The 23,214-nt window shown below is 43.0% G+C and overlaps 1 protein-coding gene across 1 annotated transcript in view; it reads right to left on the reverse strand.

Moving 5' to 3' along the window:
- ltbp2 (latent transforming growth factor beta binding protein 2) overlaps positions 1 to 9,259 on the reverse strand; it is a 175,373-nt gene extending 166,114 nt beyond the window's left edge. Inside the window, exon 1 of the mRNA XM_033027651.1 lies at positions 7,613 to 9,259. Coding sequence (XP_032883542.1) covers positions 7,613 to 8,361 — 749 coding nt within the window. The 5' untranslated portion in view covers positions 8,362 to 9,259. The remainder of the gene's footprint in view (positions 1 to 7,612) is intronic.
- Between the last annotated feature and the right edge of the window lie 13,955 nt (positions 9,260 to 23,214).

The following is a 23,214-nucleotide window of genomic DNA, read 5'->3' on the forward strand; positions in this document are numbered from 1 at the left end:
TACCAATAATCATTACTTTTAAGGTACATTTCAACTTCCTCCCCAACTCCTGGAAGCCTGTCTAGAGGATATCAACCTTTTTTCTCAAATGTTCTGAAATGCAGTAGAAACAAGTAACTGCTGATGCTTGTTTACCAAGGGTAAACGCAAAATGCTGGAGTAACTTAGCAGTCTGCGAAGCATCGCTGAAGAACATGGATAGGTGGCGTTTCAGGTCAGGGCTCTTCTTCAGACTACAGAAGTAACTCAGCGGGTCAGGCAGCAGGCCTGGAGAACATGAATAGGTGAGATTTTGGTCAGTCTGAAGAAGGGTCCCAGTGGGAAATCTCTCCCAGACATTTTATCTGGGGATGCTGCCTGACCCACTGAGTTACTCTAGCATTTTGTAACCTTCTTTCTGAAATGCGGGTATTGCATCTGACATCCACTTCCTTCTGCAGAATATTCTGCACTTTCTTAAATTTATAGTTATCTTAAACTTCTATTATACCAAATAGAACATGCTTGGAGAATTCAGTAAAATCCTTATGCCATAGTATAAAAAAGTATTTGGAGGCACAAGAGGGTGAAAAGCAATTTACAAAGGATACAAAGGACATTTATGATCACATACACCAATTGGTGTAGTGAAATTTGACTTGCCATTGCAGCACACAAATAAAGATAAGACACAACATTAAATAATTTAACAATAAACATAAAAACATCCCCCCACAATGGTTCCCACTGTGGGGGAAGCCATCAAAAGTCCAGTCCCGTCCCCTGTTCACCCATAGTCGGGCCTATTGAGGCCTCCGCAGTCGCCGCTACGGTGGCCCGATGCTTCAGTCCCTCTCGCCGGATGATGAAGCTCTGGCGTCGGGTGAACACTCTCAGCGGCTCGGAGTGTCTGCAGCGGCCGCTTCCTCCCCGGAGACCGCGGCTCCCGAAGTCCACGGGCCGCGCTGGTCGGAGCTCTGACACTGGCGACCTCGGCGTGAGATCCCAGGCTCCGCGGTGTTTAAAGCTCAGCGCTGCCCGCGGCTGGAAGCTCCACAGACCGCAGCTCTGCGATGTTGGAGTCGGCGGTCACACACACGGCGACCCGGGTAAGGCATCGTGCGCTCCACGATGGTGCCGCAGCGCTGTGCCGCCGCCGAAGCTGAAGTCCTGGCCGGTCCAGGCAGGAAACGCCGCTCCAGACTGTTGGTAGGCCGCGAGGAAGGGGCGAAAACACGGCTCGGAGAAAATCCGCATCTCCGACCAGATAGGGACTGAGAAAAATAGTTTCCCCCTCCCCCCCCCACATAGAAAGACTAGAAGACCTCCAAAACAAACACTTTCAACTCACTAAAAATAAAATAAATGTGTGAAGGGACTAACAGCTGCTGGCAGGGCAGCCATACTCAACGGTGCCCCCTACTCCAAGGACCAAAAAAATAAGTAATACCCATTAAGAAAGAATGAGGAGTGTTGAGTGTGACTAATGTAGATGTTTACAATTTTGAAATGTTTTAATAGAATAATATTTCTTCAGGTGGTGAAGAGCAAAGCTGGAGGACATATATTAGAAATAGATCATCTGGATGTCATACTATTAGAAATGCTCCAAATAAATCACACAAAAAAATCACCAGAGAATGGTATAAAAAACATATGATGCATTAAAAGAAAACTGGACAAGTAAATGAAGGAGAAATAATTAGATTATGCAAATTGGGTTAAATAGAGAAAGAAAGGAAAGACGCAAGTGGAGTATAAATTGTCAGATATATCTGATTGGGCTGAATGTCTTTTTTTCTGATGCACATTGTTTAAAATTCTATATTCACGCATAACTTATGTTTAAACTAAAGTACTGGTTGAATTGCGAAACAGCAGCTGTTTAAGGCAGATGCATATAATACCGAGTTTTTAATATGTCAACATTACATTCTTAAGCAAACTTAAGTAAAACCAACATGTTTTATAACTGAGTCATGGAATAGCCTCATTTGTTTCGAGGAGTGGTTTTATGAACCAATACATTGAAAGAAAAATAAACACAACTGTTGATTCTTTTGTCTAAAAGTCACCAAGCTCGCTCCCCCTCCCCATAGCCCCAAAAGTTGATTTGTTCTCCCAACACTGTGAATTTTACAATAATTCCCATTATTCCATGAAAAATGATAATAAAAAATAAAATAAAAATGACGTATCAAATATTTCAGTTTGGGGAATGCCACGTGTGGTAGAGTGAGTGCAGACACACATCAGTGATCACATTTTAGGAGTGTGTAGGATTTGGCAACCTTGTCCATCTTACAATTTATACTGGCTACAGACCACAGTCTGTTGTGTTGGTCCAGGCCTAATTCCAAGGGTTGCAATAAGTTCGGGTTGAATTGAGGGTTTATCGTTTATTTAGTTTAGAATTTAAAAAATGAACAATTAAAAGTCAGAATCTGAGCATTTAAAGATGTGCTGGATAAAACTATGGAACTTCAATATTATCTAAGACCAGGAGGAACTGCATAACTGCATAACTGGCAATTAAAAAAAAGCTTTCTTATTTAACTACGAACAGGTTAGGTCTTAATGGTATAAATTGATGTTTTTATTTGACAAGCTAATGGGAAACATAATAAAATTAAGATATTATTCTGACTGTTAAGCAGTCCTTTGGGATGGAAGATAACTTGTTTCTGCCGAGGCATAAAAGCCAATGATCCCCGATTTATTTTAACATGGGAGAGTCATTGCATACTGCCTTTTCAGAGCAAGGCCGTTTCAGAACTGGAGTCAAGGTCTTGCTGTGCACACATAGCTCACACCCATGCACACTCTAAATATACACAAACATAATCTGACCATCCACGAACAATAAGGACACATGATCTTGCACACGCATTTTTCCGCAGCTCCCATCCCTCTGTCTCCCGATGTACGACCTCTTTCTTTTGACTGCTTCCCTCAGTCTCCCCCACTTTCTCGGTCATCGTTCTTCTCTGTACCTGCCCACTTTCTCTTCTCAGTTAGACTATTTCCTCTCCCTTCCCTTAATTTCACAAACACATTATATCTTTGCTGCTCCCCTGTCTCCGGCTGTTCACCTCTCTAATAATGAGATAACTCACTCATTGACTAATTTGGCTTGCCTTCTACAGGTTAAATCACACACTCCAATTGCCAGTTGTCTTATATATATATACCTACCCACCCCACATCTGGCCCAAACACCTGAAGCCTGCAACCTAGCCCCATAACATCCAGATTTCATACACCAAAGATTTGTAGAATCTTAATTTGCCTTCCCGTTACTACCATCTGATGAATACTGCAAACTCCTGCTAGGCTGCTGAGTCTCCTGACCGCTGACCCCTTTACCTTAATGCATCTTTTGGAATCTGGAGCAAATAGGTTACATTTTTAATAGTGAAGATTTGTTGGCTTTTGGTTCCATCATTTCTTGAAATTTACTTAGCCAGAAGAGACTGAGAAGCATATTTATATATATTGTGCAGATCGGTGGAATTGTTAGGTCTGAAAGGAATATGTTTCAAGATGAACTGTGTGAGTCAGAAGTAAATGTTACCACTAAACCAAAAACATTCCTTCACACTTGGAGAGAAAGTGACCAATAACGCAATATAAAGACAAATACCATTACCATTGTCAGATCTCTCATTATCAACACCTTCAGCATCAATAATGATGAGAAACTCAAATTAATGTCATATCATTACAGTGGCCACAAGGCAGATCTGAGACTTGTTATTCTGCAGCTAGTACCCAAATGATTGGTGTGAATGGTGCTGTATCAATTACTGCTCACTATTTATATTAACAATTCAAACAAGAATGTTATTGCATAGTTAGTAAATTTGCAGATGATATTGGAATTGTAGACAATGAGACGAAGAGTAGACAATGAAACAGATTATCTGAGATTACAACAGGATTTTAATCCATTGGGCCGAGGAATGGCAGATGGTGTTTAATTTGGATACATGCGAGGTGTCCATTTTGGTAAGACAGAGCAGGATTTAAACAGGATTTAATAGGACTCTATGGAGTGTTGTAAAAGTAGAGGGGTGCAGGCACATAACTCCTTAAATGTAACTACATAAGTAGTCAGTGTGGTGTGGAAAGCATTTGGCGTGCTTGCCTTCATTGGTTAGGGTTTTGAGTATAGGAGTTGGGACATCATTTTGTCACTCTACAAGATGTTGATAAGCCAACATTTGGAGTATTGTTTAGGACTGTGTTCCTTGGGTTGCAGGAGGCTGAGGGATGACTTATTGAGGTTTATAAAATCATAAGGGGCACAGATAAACTGAATAGCTGCAGTCTTTTCCTCCATGGTAGGGAGTGAAACGCTGAAAGGGGAAATATTTAAAAGAGATGTGAGGGGCAAGGTTTTCACACAGAAGGCGGTGTATATATGGAATGAGCTGCCAGAGGAAATGGTACAGGTGGATGCAATTGCAACATTTGAAAGACAATCAAATAGGTATATGGATAGGGAAGGGTTGGTGGAATAGGGGTCAGGGTCAGGCAAGTGGGATTACCTCAGACAACTTGGGCAGCATGTGTATTTTGGGCTGCGGGGCCTGTTTCTGTACTGTTTAGCTCTGTGACTGTGGTTCCAGATGTGGTTAGTCTGCCACCTGAGGTGTAAACTGAAGAAAAAAGGGTCTCGACCCGAAACATCACCTATTCATTTTCTCCAGATATGCAGTCTGGTCCACTGAGATACTCCAGCTTTTTGTGTCTATGTTCAGTTTAAACCAGGACTTGCAGTTCCTCCCTACACATTTCGAGTGATGGAGCAGACTTGTTTGTTTTCTCTAGGATTTTAGAAGAATGAAAATTCCAACAAGCCTTGGTGCAGGGAAGATACTCCCCCTTGCCAAAGAGTCCAAATCTCATAGCTATAGCTTTGGAATAAGGGTTAGACCTTTTAGGACTGTGATGAGATTTTTTTCACACAGTTATCAATGAATTTGGAATTCTCTCTGCCAGAAGGCTGTAAAAGAAAATTATTGAAAAGCAATCATTAGATTTCTGGATATTAACAGATTCCAGACATTTAATGACATCAAGATCGAAGATCTGCCATGGTCTTCAATGGTGGAGCAGGTTTGAATGGTTGAGTGGATCAAATGTTTATTTCTTGACATCTTACCTGTATTCTGCTTGTGTTTTCCTGTATTCTTGTATCATTATTCCATTCAATTTATCCATAAGGAAAGGGAGTGCAATTACCTTGTACATTAAATACAGGAAAACTGTACCCAATTGTTCCTCATGTTATCAACTCTCCAGGGATCATTACTTTGGAACAAATATTTCAAAAATGACACAGCATTTATGGCTGCTACTATATTGGAGTCCTTTGAAATTCTAACCCCCAGCAACCACCCCTCCAAAATAATATTATTTATCCCTTCAAAGTTAATCACAACACATATTATATAAAGCACACGCGATATAGTTGCCTTACACGAAATGGAAAATGACGAAAAATTGAAAGGTATGCTTATGATTAGTTGTTACCACGATCTGGATCCATCCAGTGAAATTCTTTTTTTCACAATAACGCTATTGGTTTCTGCCTATCTCATTGGAAGACGGTAAACAGTATTCTAATCATCTCAACGAGTTTGCCATCTATCTAATAAAATCTCAAAGTTAGCACTTGTTTGACATTGGCAGCCTAGATGTTCGCCTTCCTCTGTGACCTTGCGGTGCATACATGTGTGTGTGTGTGTGTTCGCGCGTTGAAGCGTAGTGATTTCAGCTTGACCCGAGGAAAAAAACATTTTCAATTTAACTAAAACCAACAGTGATCATTTGAAATAAGACACTGCGAGGCTTAAGCGATCTCCCTGTGATTGAACTGCTCTCCCTCGTCGCTTGATCTTAAAACCCTAAAAGAACTCGAGGAACACAACACCGCACAACCTCCATACGCATTGGCGATAATCAAGTCAAGTGCCCTAGTGAACAAACGAAATGGAGTGTGTGTACTCCAGCTTTTTGTGTCTATAAACGAAGCAAGCACTCCGTTAGAGACTTTGTTAGAGCTGTGCATGAGTTATCCCCGTTTGCTTATTTGAGGTGAGGGACGTTTTGCAGTAATTGTGGAGACCTGCTATTTCCTTCTAAACACCGATAAGAAACCACTATTGATAGGGTGTACTTTCAATATTTATCCTCCGTGTTTTGTGATTTATCACGATTTTCTTTCTGCGGTATTGATAGAAATGTTCACGCGACCCCACCTCCTCCCTCGAAAGTTCGCTTGTTGGCGCCGTTCTTTTTTTGTGTGTGCTAAGAGTATGAAGTCATTAAAGCGAGGTTTGTGATTTCATTCTGGCACTGCTTATTAAAGCGGGGTCCCTTCTCAACCCCGGAACCAAACAGAGCACACCAACCAACCAACACGAGGAGGAATATCGTGAGCCGAAAAGCACGGACTTCTTCCTTATTTTCACGCAAAGGACAAACGCAAAATAACTGAAGCGATATGATATGGGTTTTGGAAAATTACACTAGCAAGCTCTTTCACCAATGTATTTCCCAGGCCGTGCAAATGCCATGCTTACACGCACATAGACAAAATATCAACCGGAGTGCTGAACAGTTAATATCTCAGCCCAAGAACTAATTGATTAATACCATTTACTGCCTGGGCACAATCACATCTGTACAGAGCTTCGGGGAACCCAGCTCATTGTAATGTTAAAAATGCGAATCTCCTTTTTAAACCTCTAAATTTTAACCTATCGACTGCCGCAAAGCAGTGTTTGATTTGGCCAGTTGAAGGAGAAGGAATGGGCAAAATAAGTTCTGTAGTTGCAAGGAAGACAGTGAGTATGATTTAGCGTTTAAGAAGGAACTGCAGATGCTGGAAAATCGAAGGTACACAAAAATGCTGGAGAAACTCAGCGGGTGCAGCAGCATCTATGGAGCGAAGGAAATAGACAACGTTTCGGGCCGAAACCCTTCTTGATTTAGCCATCGGTATTGGCTGAAACATTTGCTAGTCTTGTTTATTAGCAGGCTGATAAAGACAGGCTACGTTCAGGTCTCCGAATGGTTTCTCGGCACATTGGGAACCGGCACTTTGGGAATGTTTGACTTAATTTAAGACAACATGTAAAGAAATGCACGTGGTGAGATTTCTCTTCGGCACTGTTGCGCCACCTGCGAATCCAGGCTGGCGTGCTCAGTGCAAGTGGAAACTTAAAAACTAATTAACTTAAGAGTAGATAATTCGGGAAGGTGCGGATATTCAAGGTAAATGTTCAGCTAGGGCTGGTTAATAGCGACTGGGTGAGTTTTATGTCTTACCCCTTTAAATAATATATTTATTCTTTCCCCTTTGGCGGTTTCAATTTAAATACAAATTTCAAGAACAATGTGGTTCGATTTTATAGCGGCACGTGTGGTATTGCAATAAAAGTTAAATATCAAAATATGACGGAGGTAATACTATTTCAGCGACAAATATTTATGTGCTGCATAATCTTTTTATATCGTCGATCTGTGAGTGACACATCGCACATGCGTTCAAATGCATTGCAATGATTATTGTTCTTGATATACAACCATAAATGGATGTTATTCTGAGATTTACAATTCTCACCCTATCAATCTCCTGCTCGGCGCACGTCTCCCTTGGTTCTGCCTGGCAAACTGCCTTCTCCGCGACTGAGAAGCGCCGGCCGCCAGTCGGGTTCTCGAAGCACCTGAAGCCAACATGCTGGCCCGCACAGGTGAAACGGGGTTCGCCCCTCGCAGTGAGACTGAGCTGCTGCTGGCATCGGAAATAAAACCACTGTTTCTGGCGGAGAAGCCGGTGTGACCCGGCCACCATGGTGTATGCCTATCACCCTGGGCGACCCCGAGGTGTGATCGGCTTCTCTCCCGCGATGATAGAGCGCGGATTCTGGATGTAATAGGGCGACTCGCCCTGACTGAGACAGGACTGATTCTCCGGGGCGTAACGGGATTATAATTCGGCGGGTTGTGAGCTGTGCGTCCAGTCCCGGCTGCAATCTGTCCGTTTACCTGGGCACGGCGAGTGCTAGTCTCCCGGGCATCGCTTTTGCCAGTGTTCATTTGGCTCACTGCCCGGTATAAAACAGGCATATGAGCATCGGATGGCAGCCGGGACGAAGCGGGATTTCTCTCCGGATTTCTCTGCCCCCTCAATGTTGCGGTGTGGTCAGATAACCTCACATTATTCACTGTCAGGTTGGAGACCCTGTGTCCGGTCCTGAGTCCCCACAACTGTGCAGACCTCCCGCGAAAATCCCTCTGAGACTCGCTCGGCACAGAGAGCCCCAGAACTATCAGTATGGTGATGCAAATCTCCAACCAAATGCGCTCCATGTTGCACTCCGGACGATTTCGCCTTTTTCCTGAATAAGATTTTCACTTAATCCTGGGCTGTGGTCCTGCAATGTAATCCCCAAAGTTCTTGCGCAAAACGCAAACAAAACGCCTCTTTGCAAAACTCAAGTGAAAACGTATTCCTTAAAAAAAATGGTTCTGTAGCATTTAAAATAACTCCTCAGGTCGCTCCACATCCACGTTTAGAAGTTTGCCGACTCTCTTGGGTTCGAGCGCATGTGAGTGACTGTCAGTAACTGTGGTTAAAAAAATAATCAGCTTCTGCCCTGGAGTTTTGAAGTAACTCTGGTTTCCCATTCGGATTCCTTCTGAACCAGGCATTACGTACAGAGGACGCTCTCGCCCACTCTCAATGAACTCTGACGTAAGGACAGAACCTAATTTAGTATCGGGAGCGAAATAAGACTTTTTTTTCCCAATATGCATGCAACACCCTGCCGCTCACTGGTAGGACACGGGGAGGAAGTGGCTTCACGGCGGAAGACTAACGACATGAGGAAAGATCAGCGAACGTTGAAAGATCTTGTGTCATGCGGGAGTTTGGTCTACGTGTCGCTGTCCGTGCATTAAACTGCGCTCTTATCATGCAATGCTGCTTCATATAATTTGTACTGCTTAACATTAAGAAAGGCGAGCTCTAATTGCAGCTTTGACCTCCCGGTGAGAGATGACCGACCCGACAGCCAGGCTTGCTTCCTGAGCTACTTTAGGAAGTGGCCGTAATTAGAGAAACAGAGCTATCGCAGCTTCTAACGCTGTTCGGAGCTCGGCACCAGCCAGCGTTTACACTTAAAAAAGAAATCTGAAACATTCGCTTGCAAAGTGATGGCTATATTAAGAATTCGTCTATTTATCGGTGTACATGGTGTCTGAACGAGTCTTTTCTAAAGGGCCCGGACTTGCAATTGCTTAATTTCCCAGCCCCCGCCTTCGCATCGACACATCTGTCGAGAACGCTGCTTTAAACAGATGCCGCTACAAATCAAACTCGTCTGGAAGTTCAAAGCGCTTTAAGCAGCGTGGACTACCAGTTTTCAATCTGGGCATATTTTACCCCCTTCACAGCACAGTCAATAGATTCAAGATTCAAGAGCGTTTGTTGTCATGTGTCCCAGATAGGACAATTAAGTTCTTGCTCGGTGAAAGTGATCTTGGTTGGTTCTTTTTCAGGAGTCCCCGAATTCATTTAACTCCTGTGGCGAGCAAGAAAGATATAGCTTCCCTCTATCAGTCGTCCCGATTCCTCTAATCAAATACTTGCCCCCCTCTCCCCACTCCCCATTGAAGCAGAACACCCACCCACGATACTATCATGGGTACCCGAAATGACTTTAAACGTCGGTCCTGCCTGACTCACTCGAGATTAGCTAGGTATAAGATTAACAACCGACATAATCATCGTCAAAATGTGTAGGAAGGAACTGCAGGTGCTGGTTTAAACCGAAGATAGACACAAAAATGTGGAGTAACTCAGCGGGTCAGACAGCATCTCTGGAGAGAAGGTGACGTTTCGGGCCGAGCTGGGTCTTGCCCAGAAACGTCACCCATTCCTTCTCTCCAGAGATGTTGTCTGACCCGCTGAGTTACTCCAGCTTTTTGTGTCTATAATCATAGTCAATCCGAGGGTTTACGTTGTTTTGCTACCCTATCCAAAATCATCGCTCAGAGTTGGGTAGCGCTGTGCAGGTCGAATAGCCAGGCTCCGAAACAGCCCCGTAGCTAGGTCGAGATGCCTGAACCATTGACATGCTAATGATCCAACATCAGAAAGAAATTAAACATTTGATCAGCACATGCTACAAATCTCCCGTTATTTTAAAATGCCATTCCCAGCATCTTAACGTCGTGTTCGACCTGTTTCTATTGAGATGCCCCTAATGGTTGAAGCAACAATTTCCATTCGAATAACGGCTTTACACCAGTAAAACGTCCTGAACATTTCATTCAATAAACTGGGTCCGTACAACATCGCTGCGTCATAGTTGTCTCTAACAATATTGGAAATTGATTTCTGCCTAGGATTTCCGCTTAAAATAGATAGGATCTAACGAGTTGTTTTTTTTTTACATTTTGGATTAGCCTATCCTTTGTTAAATTATAATTTAACAGAATGGCGGTGCTGGCTCGAAGGGCCGAATGGCCTCCTCCTGCACCTATTGTCTATGTTTCTATTGTAGCGTTTCAGAGGTGTATGAAATGTATGGCTGGGACACAGATAGGAAATGTATAGAAAACGGGCTGCCCCCCACGGCTATCACCGGTATTGCACGCACAGCAGTTAATGTGGAGAATCAAAACAAGTCGTTATAATACTCAGTTGTGAGATTGCTTTGCAGTTCCGTATAGACTGTTGCTCTGGGCTAAAGATGTACCAATCTATAACAGAAGAGAGAGAGAAAAAAACCCAAAGGTTCACTTCTTAATAAATAGACAACTTACAAGAACATTAGGTAGAACAACTCAAGCTTTACTGATCATCGGCCGGGAAGTGACGGGGATACACCAGTCAAGTAAGCACCAGGCACTTGACTTCCCCTGTGCCACCACTTCAATGAACAAAGATTTGCAAGGTGCTTTTTACTGCGTGTCACTTAATCATATTCCACAGAGGTCACAAGATTCAATCAATGCATATCACTACACGAGTCTGAGCCTGTCTCTCTTATCAATTGGTAGACACATTTCAACGGCACCGGTCATTATCTCGATACACAGCAACCTGAGGCAAGCCCGGTCTTGTCTCTCTCTTATCAATCCACTGGAGAAGGCCTACTTGAGACGAAATATAAGCTACAACCTAGTCAAGTATTCCACTATGTATTTTTTATATATTTAAAAGCATTTAACCTTTTCAAAACCAGCCTCTGCAGTACCTTGCTTCTCCGAGATGGCACTAGTTGAACTATACTAAGTTGTCAGCTGCCTCAAGAGAAGTTATCCTGATGCCCTGTTCATCATCACTGGTGAGTTAAATCAAGCTAACATCTTGAATATATTTACAAAATACCATCAGCTCCTGACCCATGGGGCCTGTTAACATTTAATAGTAAGTTTAAACGAGAACTTACCAGTTTGAAGTTTGATCTGTATTTTATGAGGAGTTACGATGAGGGATTACGTGAAGAAGCCCGCCAGGACGCATGCGCGTCATTCTTCAAAGCAGCGGTGTAAAATCACAGATAACTGTTATGACTAAACATAGTAAGATTAGAGAAGAGATACCAGTTGAGTATATGATCAAGGGTGGGAGCGGAGGGCACGTAATCCCTCATCGTAACTCCTCATAAAATACAGATCAAACTTCAAACTGGTAAGTTCTCGTTTAATCTTACTATTTTACTTCGGAGTCACGTGAGTGACTACGTGAAGATTTTAAAGCTCTGTGATTTCATGCCGTGGAAACGAGTCCATGCATCACGTGATGACTGTAGGAGGAATTGTTTTAACATAATTTGGACATGAATTCGACATTGAAATCATAAAATTTATGAACACAAAATTATAACCCCTTTTTATGGGTTTAAATTAATTTACAGAACTTAAAATTGTTTCTGCAAACGTTCCAGGTTTCATTACTGGTTTGTTGTAAAATAGTTGGAATGTTTTTTCCCCTGACCATCCTGCTGCCTTGAGGATTTGGTCCATTGGTACATCCAACTGTATCGCTGCCGATGTAGCTGCAGCCCTGGTGGAATGAGATTTAAAAATATTAGTATCCACCCCAGCCTGTGTTAGCACCTGTTTCAGCCATCTTGAGATGGTCTGGACCGTCACTCTTTTGTGTGGTTGCTTGTGGCTGACCAGAAGTGCCTTCTCATTGCCTCTTATGATTTTCGTTTTCTCCATGTATAACGACAAATGTCTTACTATACAGAGACGGTCATCTGTTGGGTACGACCTAAATTGTATATTGAGGCCTGCTGATCCCTGTCTGTTCTGCTTTACTAATTCATAGATATGAAACGTAATATTTTCAGTTGAGGAAGTCATGTTGTCCAGTCTTAGTTTATGCAGTGACTGTACCCTCTGTGCCGTGACCAATGCCATTAGCATGATTGTTTTTAATGTCAGTCTGTGTAGGGACAGAGCTGTTGCTGGAGACCAATTCCTGAGCATCTTCAGGACAATACTTGCATCCCATATTTGGGAGTACCTGGTTCTTGGGGGATTAGTATTAAAAATTCCCCTCATAAGTTTTGTTACCAGTGGGTGAGTCCCAACAGAGTAACACTCTGTCCCCTGCCATAGGTAAGTCGATAGGGCACGTCTGGCGCAGTTGATGGCACTGTAACTGAGCCCCTCATCATAGTGGAGGCCTGCCAGATATTCCAGAACAGACGGGATGTTCATGTCTCTGTGGGTGATGCTGTTTTTGTGACAATGCATCTCCCACTTCCTGATATAGACCAGATACTGTTTTTTGGTTGACTGTCTTTGGGCCGCCGAGATCATGTTCACTGTTCGGTCCGTCAGTCCCAGTTGTAGTAGAGGTGTTTTTAAACTCTACAAATTAATAAGTTCAAATGGTTATGGCATGGGTGGCTATCCCTTGTTACGGGATGTAGCAATAAATCTGGTCTATGTGGGATGGTGATACATGGTTCTAATACCATGTTTAGTACCACTGGGAACCATGGTTGAGTAGGCCAATCGGGTACTACCAAAATACCAGACGCAGAGTCTTGTTGTATTTTCCTTAATACCCGACTGATGAGGCAGAAAGGAGGGAATGCGTAAATAAACAATTTCCCCCAATGCAGCGAAAATGCATCTGTCGCCGCTGCCCCAGGGTCTGGTTCCCATGAAACATAATTTGCTAACTGGTGGTTAAGTCTGGATGCGAATAGATCGATATCTGGTGTTCCATATCTTGCTGTAATATCAGCAAATACTTTTTTATTCAACATCCATTCGGTGCTTTTCATTAAATTTGCGTGACCTGGTGTCTGCCACTAAATTTAGTCTTCCTGGTAGGTAAGTGGCTGATATCCAAATATCTCTCTGGATACACCATTGCCAAATTGTATTAGCCAGATTGTCACATGATGTCGATTTGTTTCCACCCATGTGGTTAATGTATGCTACCACGGTGGTATTGTCTATCTGTAGTCTAACATGCTGGTGATATGACCCAGTACAATATGACTTTAGGCCATGGAATGCACCCAACATTTCCAGGTAGTTTATGCCCAGTGTGAGTAATAATGATGCCTCCTGAGCAGTCCATCTACTTCCACAGCTGGTGATGGTATTGGTGGCTCCCCACCCAAGTGCACTGGCATCAGTTTGTAGTACCATGGAAGGGTTACTGACAATGATTGGATTGGAACAAAGCCAGATGTTATCTATCCACCATTTTAGTTCCATTTTAGCTTTGATTGGTAGTTTCATAGGTCTGTCAAAGTGACCTGCATTAATTTTGAGTGCTTGTATTTTTGCTCTCTGTAAGTTTTGGTAATGTAGAGGTCCAAATTGTGTGGCTGGAAAGGCAGCCACCATTTTGCCAATTACTTTTACTACCAATCTGATGGACGGTTTGCTGATGTCAATGAGGTTATTGCAAGCCTCTATTAAATCTCTAGCCTTTCCCTTAGGCAGAGTCACCGACATGTGAACTGAGTCAATAGTGAACCCCAAATAGTCCATAGTAGTGGAAGGCGTTAGTTTAGATTTAACTGGATGGATAATAAATCCCAGTTTTTCAAATAACTGTTTTGTGGCTGTTACGGTTTGTTTGGCCAATTCCAAAGTTTTGCCCACAATGAGTATGTCATCTAAATATGCCATGACCATGTGTTTTCGTTTCCGTAGAAACGCTAGGGCTGGTTTCAAAAACTTTTGTGAACAGCCTGGGGGCTGATGATAAACCATTTGGCAGTGCTTTATACTGCCAGCGTTGTCCCATCTAGTTGAATTTTAAGTAACATCTGTGGTCGCCTCGTATAGGCACTGAATAGTAAGCGTATTTTAAATCGATGCTGGCCATGAAGTAACCTTTGGAAATTAATTGTTTAGCAGTAACAAAGGTTTCCATTTTGAAGTGAATATATTGTACAAATATATTCAATTTTGTCAGGTCTATGGTGATGCGACAACCACCATCTTTTTTTTTTTGTTTTTTGTTTTTGTTTTTGTTTTTGATAAATATATTGGACACAAATTCTAATGGTTCATGTTGAGTTTGCTCAATTACACCTTTTACGTAAAGCCGCTCCAGTTCAGCTTGCGCTTCTGATTTTTCTTTATCAGAAAGCACAAACATTCGGTTCGGTATATGTTGAACTGGAGGGCTGTACTTGTGTATAAACTCTATTGTATATCCCTGGATACTGCTTAAGATGTAACTATCGGTTGTTAACATGCTCCATGCATTCAGAAAAGAGTGTAATCTCCCACCAACATCCATGCTCTCTGTATTTTGTAGGGAACCAGACCCACCTACCTCCATAGTTACCAGTGGCAGATTTACTTCTTTTTGTAGGTTCTTCGCTGCTGTTGTTGCGCTGGTGTCTGGATTTGTGGTTTGGTTGGCGTTGGAGGTCCGCGCATCTTCCAAGAAGGCCGGCCTGGGCCATGGCCTAAAAAAGACTCATGTTTTGAGTACCGGGCCTTCGAGCTTTCAACAGTCATTCGTGTTCTGCTGGTGGGTGCGTAGGGGTGCTGTCTTTGGCTGTAGTGGGTTTTTGATGGAGTCCCTTTTATTAGTCCCAGGGTTTTTGCTTCCTCATCGAGCTCCTTGAGTTGCTTTGATAGGTTGCCTCCAAATAATAGTATTGGTGCTTACTATTGGAACATTCAAGGATATGCAGTTGCCCGGTGCCAGGTGTCTTGATGTGGTGTCCAGTACAGCCTGTTCTTGTAACTGGTTTAGAGACATATAGTCTATACTGGCAGCTAGCTTTGGCTCCAGATTTTGACCAGTCTGGTCTGGCTGTATGAGATTGGACATCATGTCCAGTAGGTTCTTTCGTTCCTGCACCCCTTGCACACTTGTCTTTCCTTCTGCGGACAAGTGTGCTTCTCCAGGTCAGCCCAGAACTGACCCGCAGTGCTCCCCTCTGATGAGGTAGAAGCACTGTGCAGCCCTTCAAGAGGTACTGCTGTGGGTTTATCATAGGGCCCACTGTGACCCGACTCCATCTCCCGGAGTCTGTCACATTGGAGCAAATGCTCCACACACCGCTCCATCCGGCTCCAGCGCTCACGGTCGCTGGCCGCCCGCGGTTGTTCAAAGTCGGACTCCTCTGAGTCCACGACCTTATTTGTTTTTTGTCTAGCCTTACCGCCCGGCCGCGTGGATCTGGCCGGTGCGGAGGCGACATCGGGCACAGCTGATCCCACTATCGGTGATCCAAGTGCCGCTGGCTGCTGCTGGCTGCCCGCTGCTCCGCAGTCCTCCCTCACCAGCTTTGTCGCAGACCTTGTCTTTTTTGTTTTGTCCATGTTCCCACCTGTAGTTGGAAATGGAAACAAAAAAGACCGCAGAGTAAACTCTTACCTGCAAGTTGCGGCTGTTAAACTGCCACTGCGGGGGAACGTCGTTCCACCACGTTTGACGTTTCGCAATGCGTGTAGCGATATGACACGCATGCGTCCTGGCGGGCTTCTTCACGTAGTCACTCACGTGACTCCGAAGTAAAATCACTGTTACACCACCATCAAATACACCTATTGCTCTTTCCCTCACCCTCATTTAGGCCAGTCTGATCATATGTCTGTGGAATTCTCTGCCTCAGAGGGCGGTGGAGGCAGGTTCTCTGGATGCTTTCAAGAGAGAGCTAGATAGGGCTCTTAAAAATAGCGGAGTCAGGGGATATGGGGAGAAGGCAGGAACGGGGTACTGATTGGAGATGATCAGCCATGATCACATTGAATGGTGGTGCTGGCTTGAAGGGCCGAATGGCCTACTCCTGCACCTATTGTCTATTGTCTATTATCTGTCAGTTTTTTCTGCTGGCTTACTGACAGAGACTGCAACGCCTGACACTAACTGAATGAGTAACACATTAGTGGTCTGTAGAGGCTGAGCATCCATTACACAACTGTCCTGAGTCAGTGGACATGGGCATGTTCACAACCATTTCACCCAGCCTGAATTAGTATAGTTCAGTAATCACTAGTTTCACGAATAAATGCCTTAACTACAACGGTCTGACAAAGCCATTTGGGGTCTATCCTAACTAGAATCTTTGGATAAACAGGGGGATTCACTCTCTGCTGAAGTCCAGATCCAAAACTTTCAAGGCAGATGATTCTGTACTGTGCAAAAATAAGGACTCAGTATAATTTCTGCAGGGCTATCAGTGATGTCAGGAGAGATTTCCAAAACAAGCTAATGCTCAATTTAATCAAGCAGATGCCAGGCAATTGTGGTAGGGTCTGAATACCATCATGGGCTTCTGGCAAAACTTGAGAGTGATCTCTGGCAAGGACACATCCCGAATGGATAAGCTCAATAGTTTTTTACAAGCAAATAAAGCTCCACCTAGGGGCTATTTTCACCCCATCCCCTGTTGGCTTTGTCCCATAAATCTCAGTGAAATGCCAGATCCATCTTCACAAGTCTAAACTCTTGGAAAGCGACTGGTCCAGATGAAGTCCCGGCATGGGTTCTGAAATCACTCGCCAATCAACTGGACACAGTCCTTACCAACATCTTCAATTTCTCATTTCAACAATTGTATATCCTCATCGATGTCACAAAGCCTCCACCATTCATTTCTATCCCTCGAGGTTGTTTGCTGAGGCATTTGCTCCGTTCCCTGGATGCTCATGACTGTGTAGTCAAATACAACATCAACTCGCTCTTTAAGTTCACTGAAAATACCACTGCCATCAGCCAAATCTGTAACAACGGGAAGACAAAATGCAGGAAGAAAATGGAGAACCTAGTGTCCTGATAATATCATAATCCTTAATATCAGCAAGACAAAATAATTGGGGTTTGAACTAAGAAGGCAATGGGATGAACACAACCCTGTCCTAATCAATGGAACTGCTGTAGAGATGGTATTCAGCTTCAAGTTCATAGGCATTCATGTCACCAGCAATCTAAATTGGTCCCTTCATACTGATACAGTGATAAAGAAAGTGCATCAACATATTTACTCTCTTAGGTATCTGAGACTTCACTCGAGACTTCTACAGATTCGCTACAGAAAATACTCTGAAGGGATGCATCTGTGATGGCAACTGCACTGTTCTTGGCTACATGAACCTGTACAGAGTGGTTAACAGTCCTATCCATCAAAGGCCTGCCATTTCCTTCCATCCAGTCCATCTTCACGGCATGTTGCATCGGGAAGGCGGGAAGTATCGACAATGATGTTTGACACCCTAGCTATTCACTTATTATCTTCTACTTTCTGGGAGATAATATAGAAGCTTGAAAGCTTGGACATCTAGACAAGAATAGATTCTTCCCCACTGCTGTCAGACTCCTCAACCAATCACCTATTTCACACCCCTTCCTGGAGGTGCTACCACATTCTCAGACTTTTAACTCAACCTCTTTCAGTCATTCTATTCCTTGTACAATATTTGGATTTGGTTCTTGCACTACAATCTTGCACCATTCTTCCATTTTACACTTCTTGTTGCTTTTGTATTTATCATCACTGTTTGTCTATAGTTTATTTTGTGAGCTTCATGCGAATAAGGAATTTCATAGTACACTGGTGTATAACCATATAACCATATAACAATTACAGCACGGAAACAGGCCATCTCGACCCTTCTAGTCTGTGCCGAACACATAATCTCCCCTAGTCCCATATACCTGCGCTCAGACCATAACCCTCCATTCCTTTCCCATCCATATAACTATCCAATTTATTTTTAAATGATAAAAACGAACCTGCCTCCACCACCTTCACTGGAAGCTCATTCCACACAGCTACCACTCTCTGAGTAAAGAAGTTCCCCCTCATGTTACCCCTAAACTTCAGTCCCTTAATTCTCAAGTCATGTCCCCTTGTTTGAATCTTCCCTACTCTCAGTGGGAAAAGCTTTTCCACGTCAACTCTGTCTATCCCTCTCATCATTTTAAAAACCTCTATCAAGTCCCCCCTTAACCTTCTGCGCTCCAAAGAATAAAGCCCTAACTTGTTCAACCTTTCTCTGTAACTTAGTTGCTGAAACCCAGGCAACATTCTAGTAAATCTCCTCTGTACTCTCTCTATTTTGTTGACATCCTTCCTATAATTAGGCGACCAAAATTGTACACCATACGCCAGAATTGGCCTCACCAATGCCTTGTACAATTTTAACATTACATCCCAACTTCTATACTCAATGCTCTGATTTATAATTTATAATGCTCTGGTGTAGATGATAATAGATTAATCTAATCAGCCTGTTGTCTTCTGACAAATTAAAATATCTTCATTTTTATAAACCACTCAAATGGTATGAACAAAATAATGGTTGACTTAAGTTTCAAGTTTCAGTGATAGAAACTGAGGAATCAGTGTTACATTGATTACCGATTGCTCTTGGGACATGGAGCTGGGAGGTTTAGAAGCCAGGAAAAGTACTAATAACAGAATAACCTCGATAGTAAAGAGGTGAAACCCATAATTTCCCCCACACAGTGAGCCCTGATTTCCATCCTGGGGGTAGTTTGGACAGGAGGCAAATAAAGAACAACTGCTTCTCAACAGGAAATAAATGTCAGAGGGCAAATCAACCAAAGCCATTTTCATAATCATACTTCCGCGTGGCACTGTTTTCCATTATAGCTGGGAAGTTATTTTACAACGGTACTACTTAGCAAAAGTGGAAATGAACATATGCCGAATATAAACCTTTGCTTAAGGTTAAATTTTGTTCACAATATATTTTCCTAAGTGTGCATTTAAATCGAAAATAATATATATCTCAGCTGTAAAAATGTATAAAATTCAACCAATACAATACAATACAATACAATACAATTTATTGTCATTTGAGCCTCAGTGAGGCTCAAACGAAATTCTGTTTCCACAGCCATACAAACAAAGACAATTGACAATATCTTTTGTTGTATCTGTGTTCTAGGGTGCCAGGGAATTATCCTCTTACCTGAGCTTATCAGTGAATTTGATGGATCTTCCCTATCACCAGAGATTCTTATATTCAAAACTACTTCAAAATGAATCGATAAACTAGTAAAGGTTAGAATAGTGGAAACTCAGATCAATGAGAATAGTACATTTTATCCATGTTTTGAATGATAGAATTTTAAACAAAAGTCTGTTACTAGTTCCCCAATATCAATGCAAAGCATTATTTATTGTATTCTGAAATATTTGAACATAATTTACACAATAACAATTGTAAAGCGTATAGCTACTATTTCCCACACCGTACTAGGAAAGTCTTCAACAAAGCACAACAGCATAGGGAGGACATAGCCATAGATTAATAGGTTATTGGATTAAAACATGTTGGAAGATTGTATTTTAAAATCTTTCAATAGTTCAATAGTGTTTTATTGTCACATGTGCACAACACAGTGACGTTCTTTCAGGTAAATTAAGTTAAATTTACAATTGGTTTAATAACAATGAAAATGTAGCCAAATAAAGACATGGAAAATATTGTCCTTTTTACATGTTATGTTCCACTCAATGCATTTCAATTGTAGTTATATTCAAGCTTCTACCACGAGATGTGTTTGATTTGTTGAGATAACTATGAGAAATAGCAATTGATCAAACTACTTCAATTAAAATTGTCAATGGATGATATTGAATAATGGCTGAATTATAATTTGTGCTGCCTATATAGCTAAGGCAACACCTTCTGCTGATACTGACTCCTTTAATACATTTTCATTAAGAGAATGTCACCATTGTAACTTCATTGACTGACATTCAGTGATAGGCCATATAATATTGGTGAAGACGTTAAGCTTCTTATATGTTGTTTTGATATTGCAGGATGCTCCTGTTCCAATGATTTCAACCTGGAGTGAATGTATATATTGCTACTTATTTCAGTGGCAAAACAACCAATTTTTAGACATCATTTTAGTTCAATGAGTAAAAACTGAAAATATGGAACTTGATAAACTTGTAAAGCTACCAGTTGAGTGATGGGAACACTGCACCAGCATCTGTCTATATGAAAAAGTTCCTAGATTTGTAGATAGAGCCCAACTGACATCTATGAATGAACTAGACTTAGTGGGACCCATTGGGTCCCTATCACACAGGAGGCTTGGTCCCCCCACACAATTGTTGTTGTATTGTTGTATTCAATTTAACCCACTGCCCTCCTCTCTATTCCGCATCACCCTACCTCCCCCACCCTCTACCCCCTGCTTTCCCTCTATTCCCTCTCCTCCCCCACTCTCCTTCCTCACCTCCTCCCTCTTCTTCACCCTCTCCTCCTACCCTCCCCCAATCCCTCCCTCACCTCTCCTTTCCCCGACCATCAGTCACTCTCCCTCTCCCTCCTCAGGATCTCACGCCGGAGGGGAGGGGGGGGGGGGCGAGTTCAGAGAAAAGAGGGGGGAAGAGGCATGGGGGCGAGGGGGGTATCACGGAGGAGGGGGCAGGAGCCAGCGAGGGTGACCAGGAGGGAAGGGGCTGGAGCTGCGGGGTGTTGCAATGGCGGAGCGTTTGGGACTCACAGCGGGTGCTGGATGCTGGACGCTGTCCTCGCTCAGCTCCAGTAAAGATGCGATGGAGCAGGAAGAGGTGGAACGTCCCAGGGAGTGGCAGGAGAAGAGACTAATCCGTGCTGCGCTGACTGGCAGGAGAGGAGATCGATCTGTGCACGCGTGTTTTTGCAATTTTTAAACCTCGCTAACTTTTACAATATACCACAGATCAGAACTAAACCTCTTGTACTCACACCACAGGAGAATGGTGAGTGAGCTGGCAAAAAAAATCGTAGTGTTACAGCGTTCTGTTTTTGCGCAAATTGAAAAATTGCGCAAACCGGAAGAGCACAAGATCAGAGCTTTAGTTATGTATAGATCAGGAGTCGGCAACCTTGTTCTGCATAGCGGCCGGGACGCATGTCTGTGAGCGGATGGCGGGCCACATCTATCACGTGTACACATGGGTCCCGCCTCCATACCGTCCCAGATGGCAGGCATCAAATCACATGTTCACAGAAGGTAGACAAAAATGCTGAGGAAACTCAGTGGGTGAGGCAGCCTCATGCAATCCTTGCAAGTCTCACCAGCTGAGTTTCTCCAGCATTTTTTGTCCACCTTTGATTTTTCCAGCATCTGCAGTTCTTTCTTAAACGTGTTCACAGAAGGTGCGTGGCCATGCCGGCGGCTTTGCACTGGATGCGGTACAGACAGAGCTCGGGGCGGGTGCTTGGCCTCGTCGGGGCAGGCGCTCGGGGCTGGCGCTCAGCCACGCTCAGGGTGGGCGCTCGGCGGGCTGGATGATTACGAGGGGAAAAATCCGCCTGCAGGCCGGATGATTTCCGGGTTACGGGCCGCATTCGGCCCGGGGGCCGTAGGTTGCCGACCCCTGGTATAGATGAATGAATACCTTATTGTCACAGTGAAATTCTTTGCTTGCATACCCAACGTATACAAATAAGGGTGCTGACAAAGCGCTGACATAAGGGCGCGCCAGATCCCCCTTTGTTCCCCCCCACGCTGGGTCCTCCATTGTTCTTTAAACACAGCAAGACATTGCAGGGAAGTGTTAGGTCAAAATTCAATACCCGTTCAAGTGATACCATCTAGTGATCAAAAGCTTGAATAAAGGCGTACGTGTTAAGTGACATTGTACAGTAAGATAGGACTGTTGGGAGGAGAAGAAATGTAGGGAGGGAATTCCAGTTTAAGGTTTCTCATTATTGAGTAGAAATTGTAAGGATGTAATTTATGTACAAGTCAACTAATACCTTGGTCTTCCAAGTCTTACCCCATATATTACACGTCTTTAGCAATTCCATCAACAGAAGCAAGTTCATTTAAGAAGTTGCTTGTGGCTGTGGTTAGTTTCAGTGTTTGTGTTGGAGGTAACTGGGAGGAATCCCTGGTCAAAGGGTAAATTGCAATATCCATGAATCTCCAGGCAAATGGAAATGTGTATAATTAATTTTAAATTGTGTGAAGGAAACCGGTTCTCATTGTTTATGTATTTACCTTTTATTTGTCTGCTCATTTGCTTGACATATGCATCAGCATTTACTCTTTTTGCATGTTTAATAATAATAATTTGATGCTTACTCCTTTTTTAAGCATAAGATCTGATAACTTGCCAATGAAATAGCTGCACTTTATTCTCACCCTTGTTTATCACATTTCCGTTCAATCCGAATTTGAAACCACGTCAAATAAATATTCTAGAATTTGGCATTGAATCCATATATAGTGTCTGGTTATAGACACCAGACCTGAACCCAACAGGACCAGACTACATTTGTCTGGTTCAGGTCAAAATACGTGCATAATCTGATTTAGGTCAGGTCAAGCTGAGCTATGCCTGGCTGGCTGGCTCAATACATTAACCAGGTCAGGACGACTTGCTTTTTATTACCTTATGGATCCTCCATTCTCATAAGTGCAACACAGGAAGCCTTTTTTCACACTTCTGTACAAATGACCAGATTGGGTTAGGCCGAGTTGGGTATGGAAAGAAATGCTCGGTTTCAGGCTCGGACTAACCATAGATAGGTCGGCTTTTAACATTTGTAGCTAAGCAGACCGCTAACTCAGAATAGAAACAAGGAACTGCAGATATTGGTTTACAAAAAAAAGACACAAATTGCTGGAATAACTCATCGGGTCAGGCAGCATCTCTGGAAAACTTGGATAGGTGACATTTTGCATTGCGACCCTTCTTCGGACTGTGTGTGTGGGGGGGGGGGTGTTGG

This window comes from Amblyraja radiata, chromosome 9, assembly GCF_010909765.2.
Source record: "Amblyraja radiata isolate CabotCenter1 chromosome 9, sAmbRad1.1.pri, whole genome shotgun sequence".
Lineage (NCBI taxonomy): Eukaryota > Metazoa > Chordata > Chondrichthyes > Rajiformes > Rajidae > Amblyraja > Amblyraja radiata.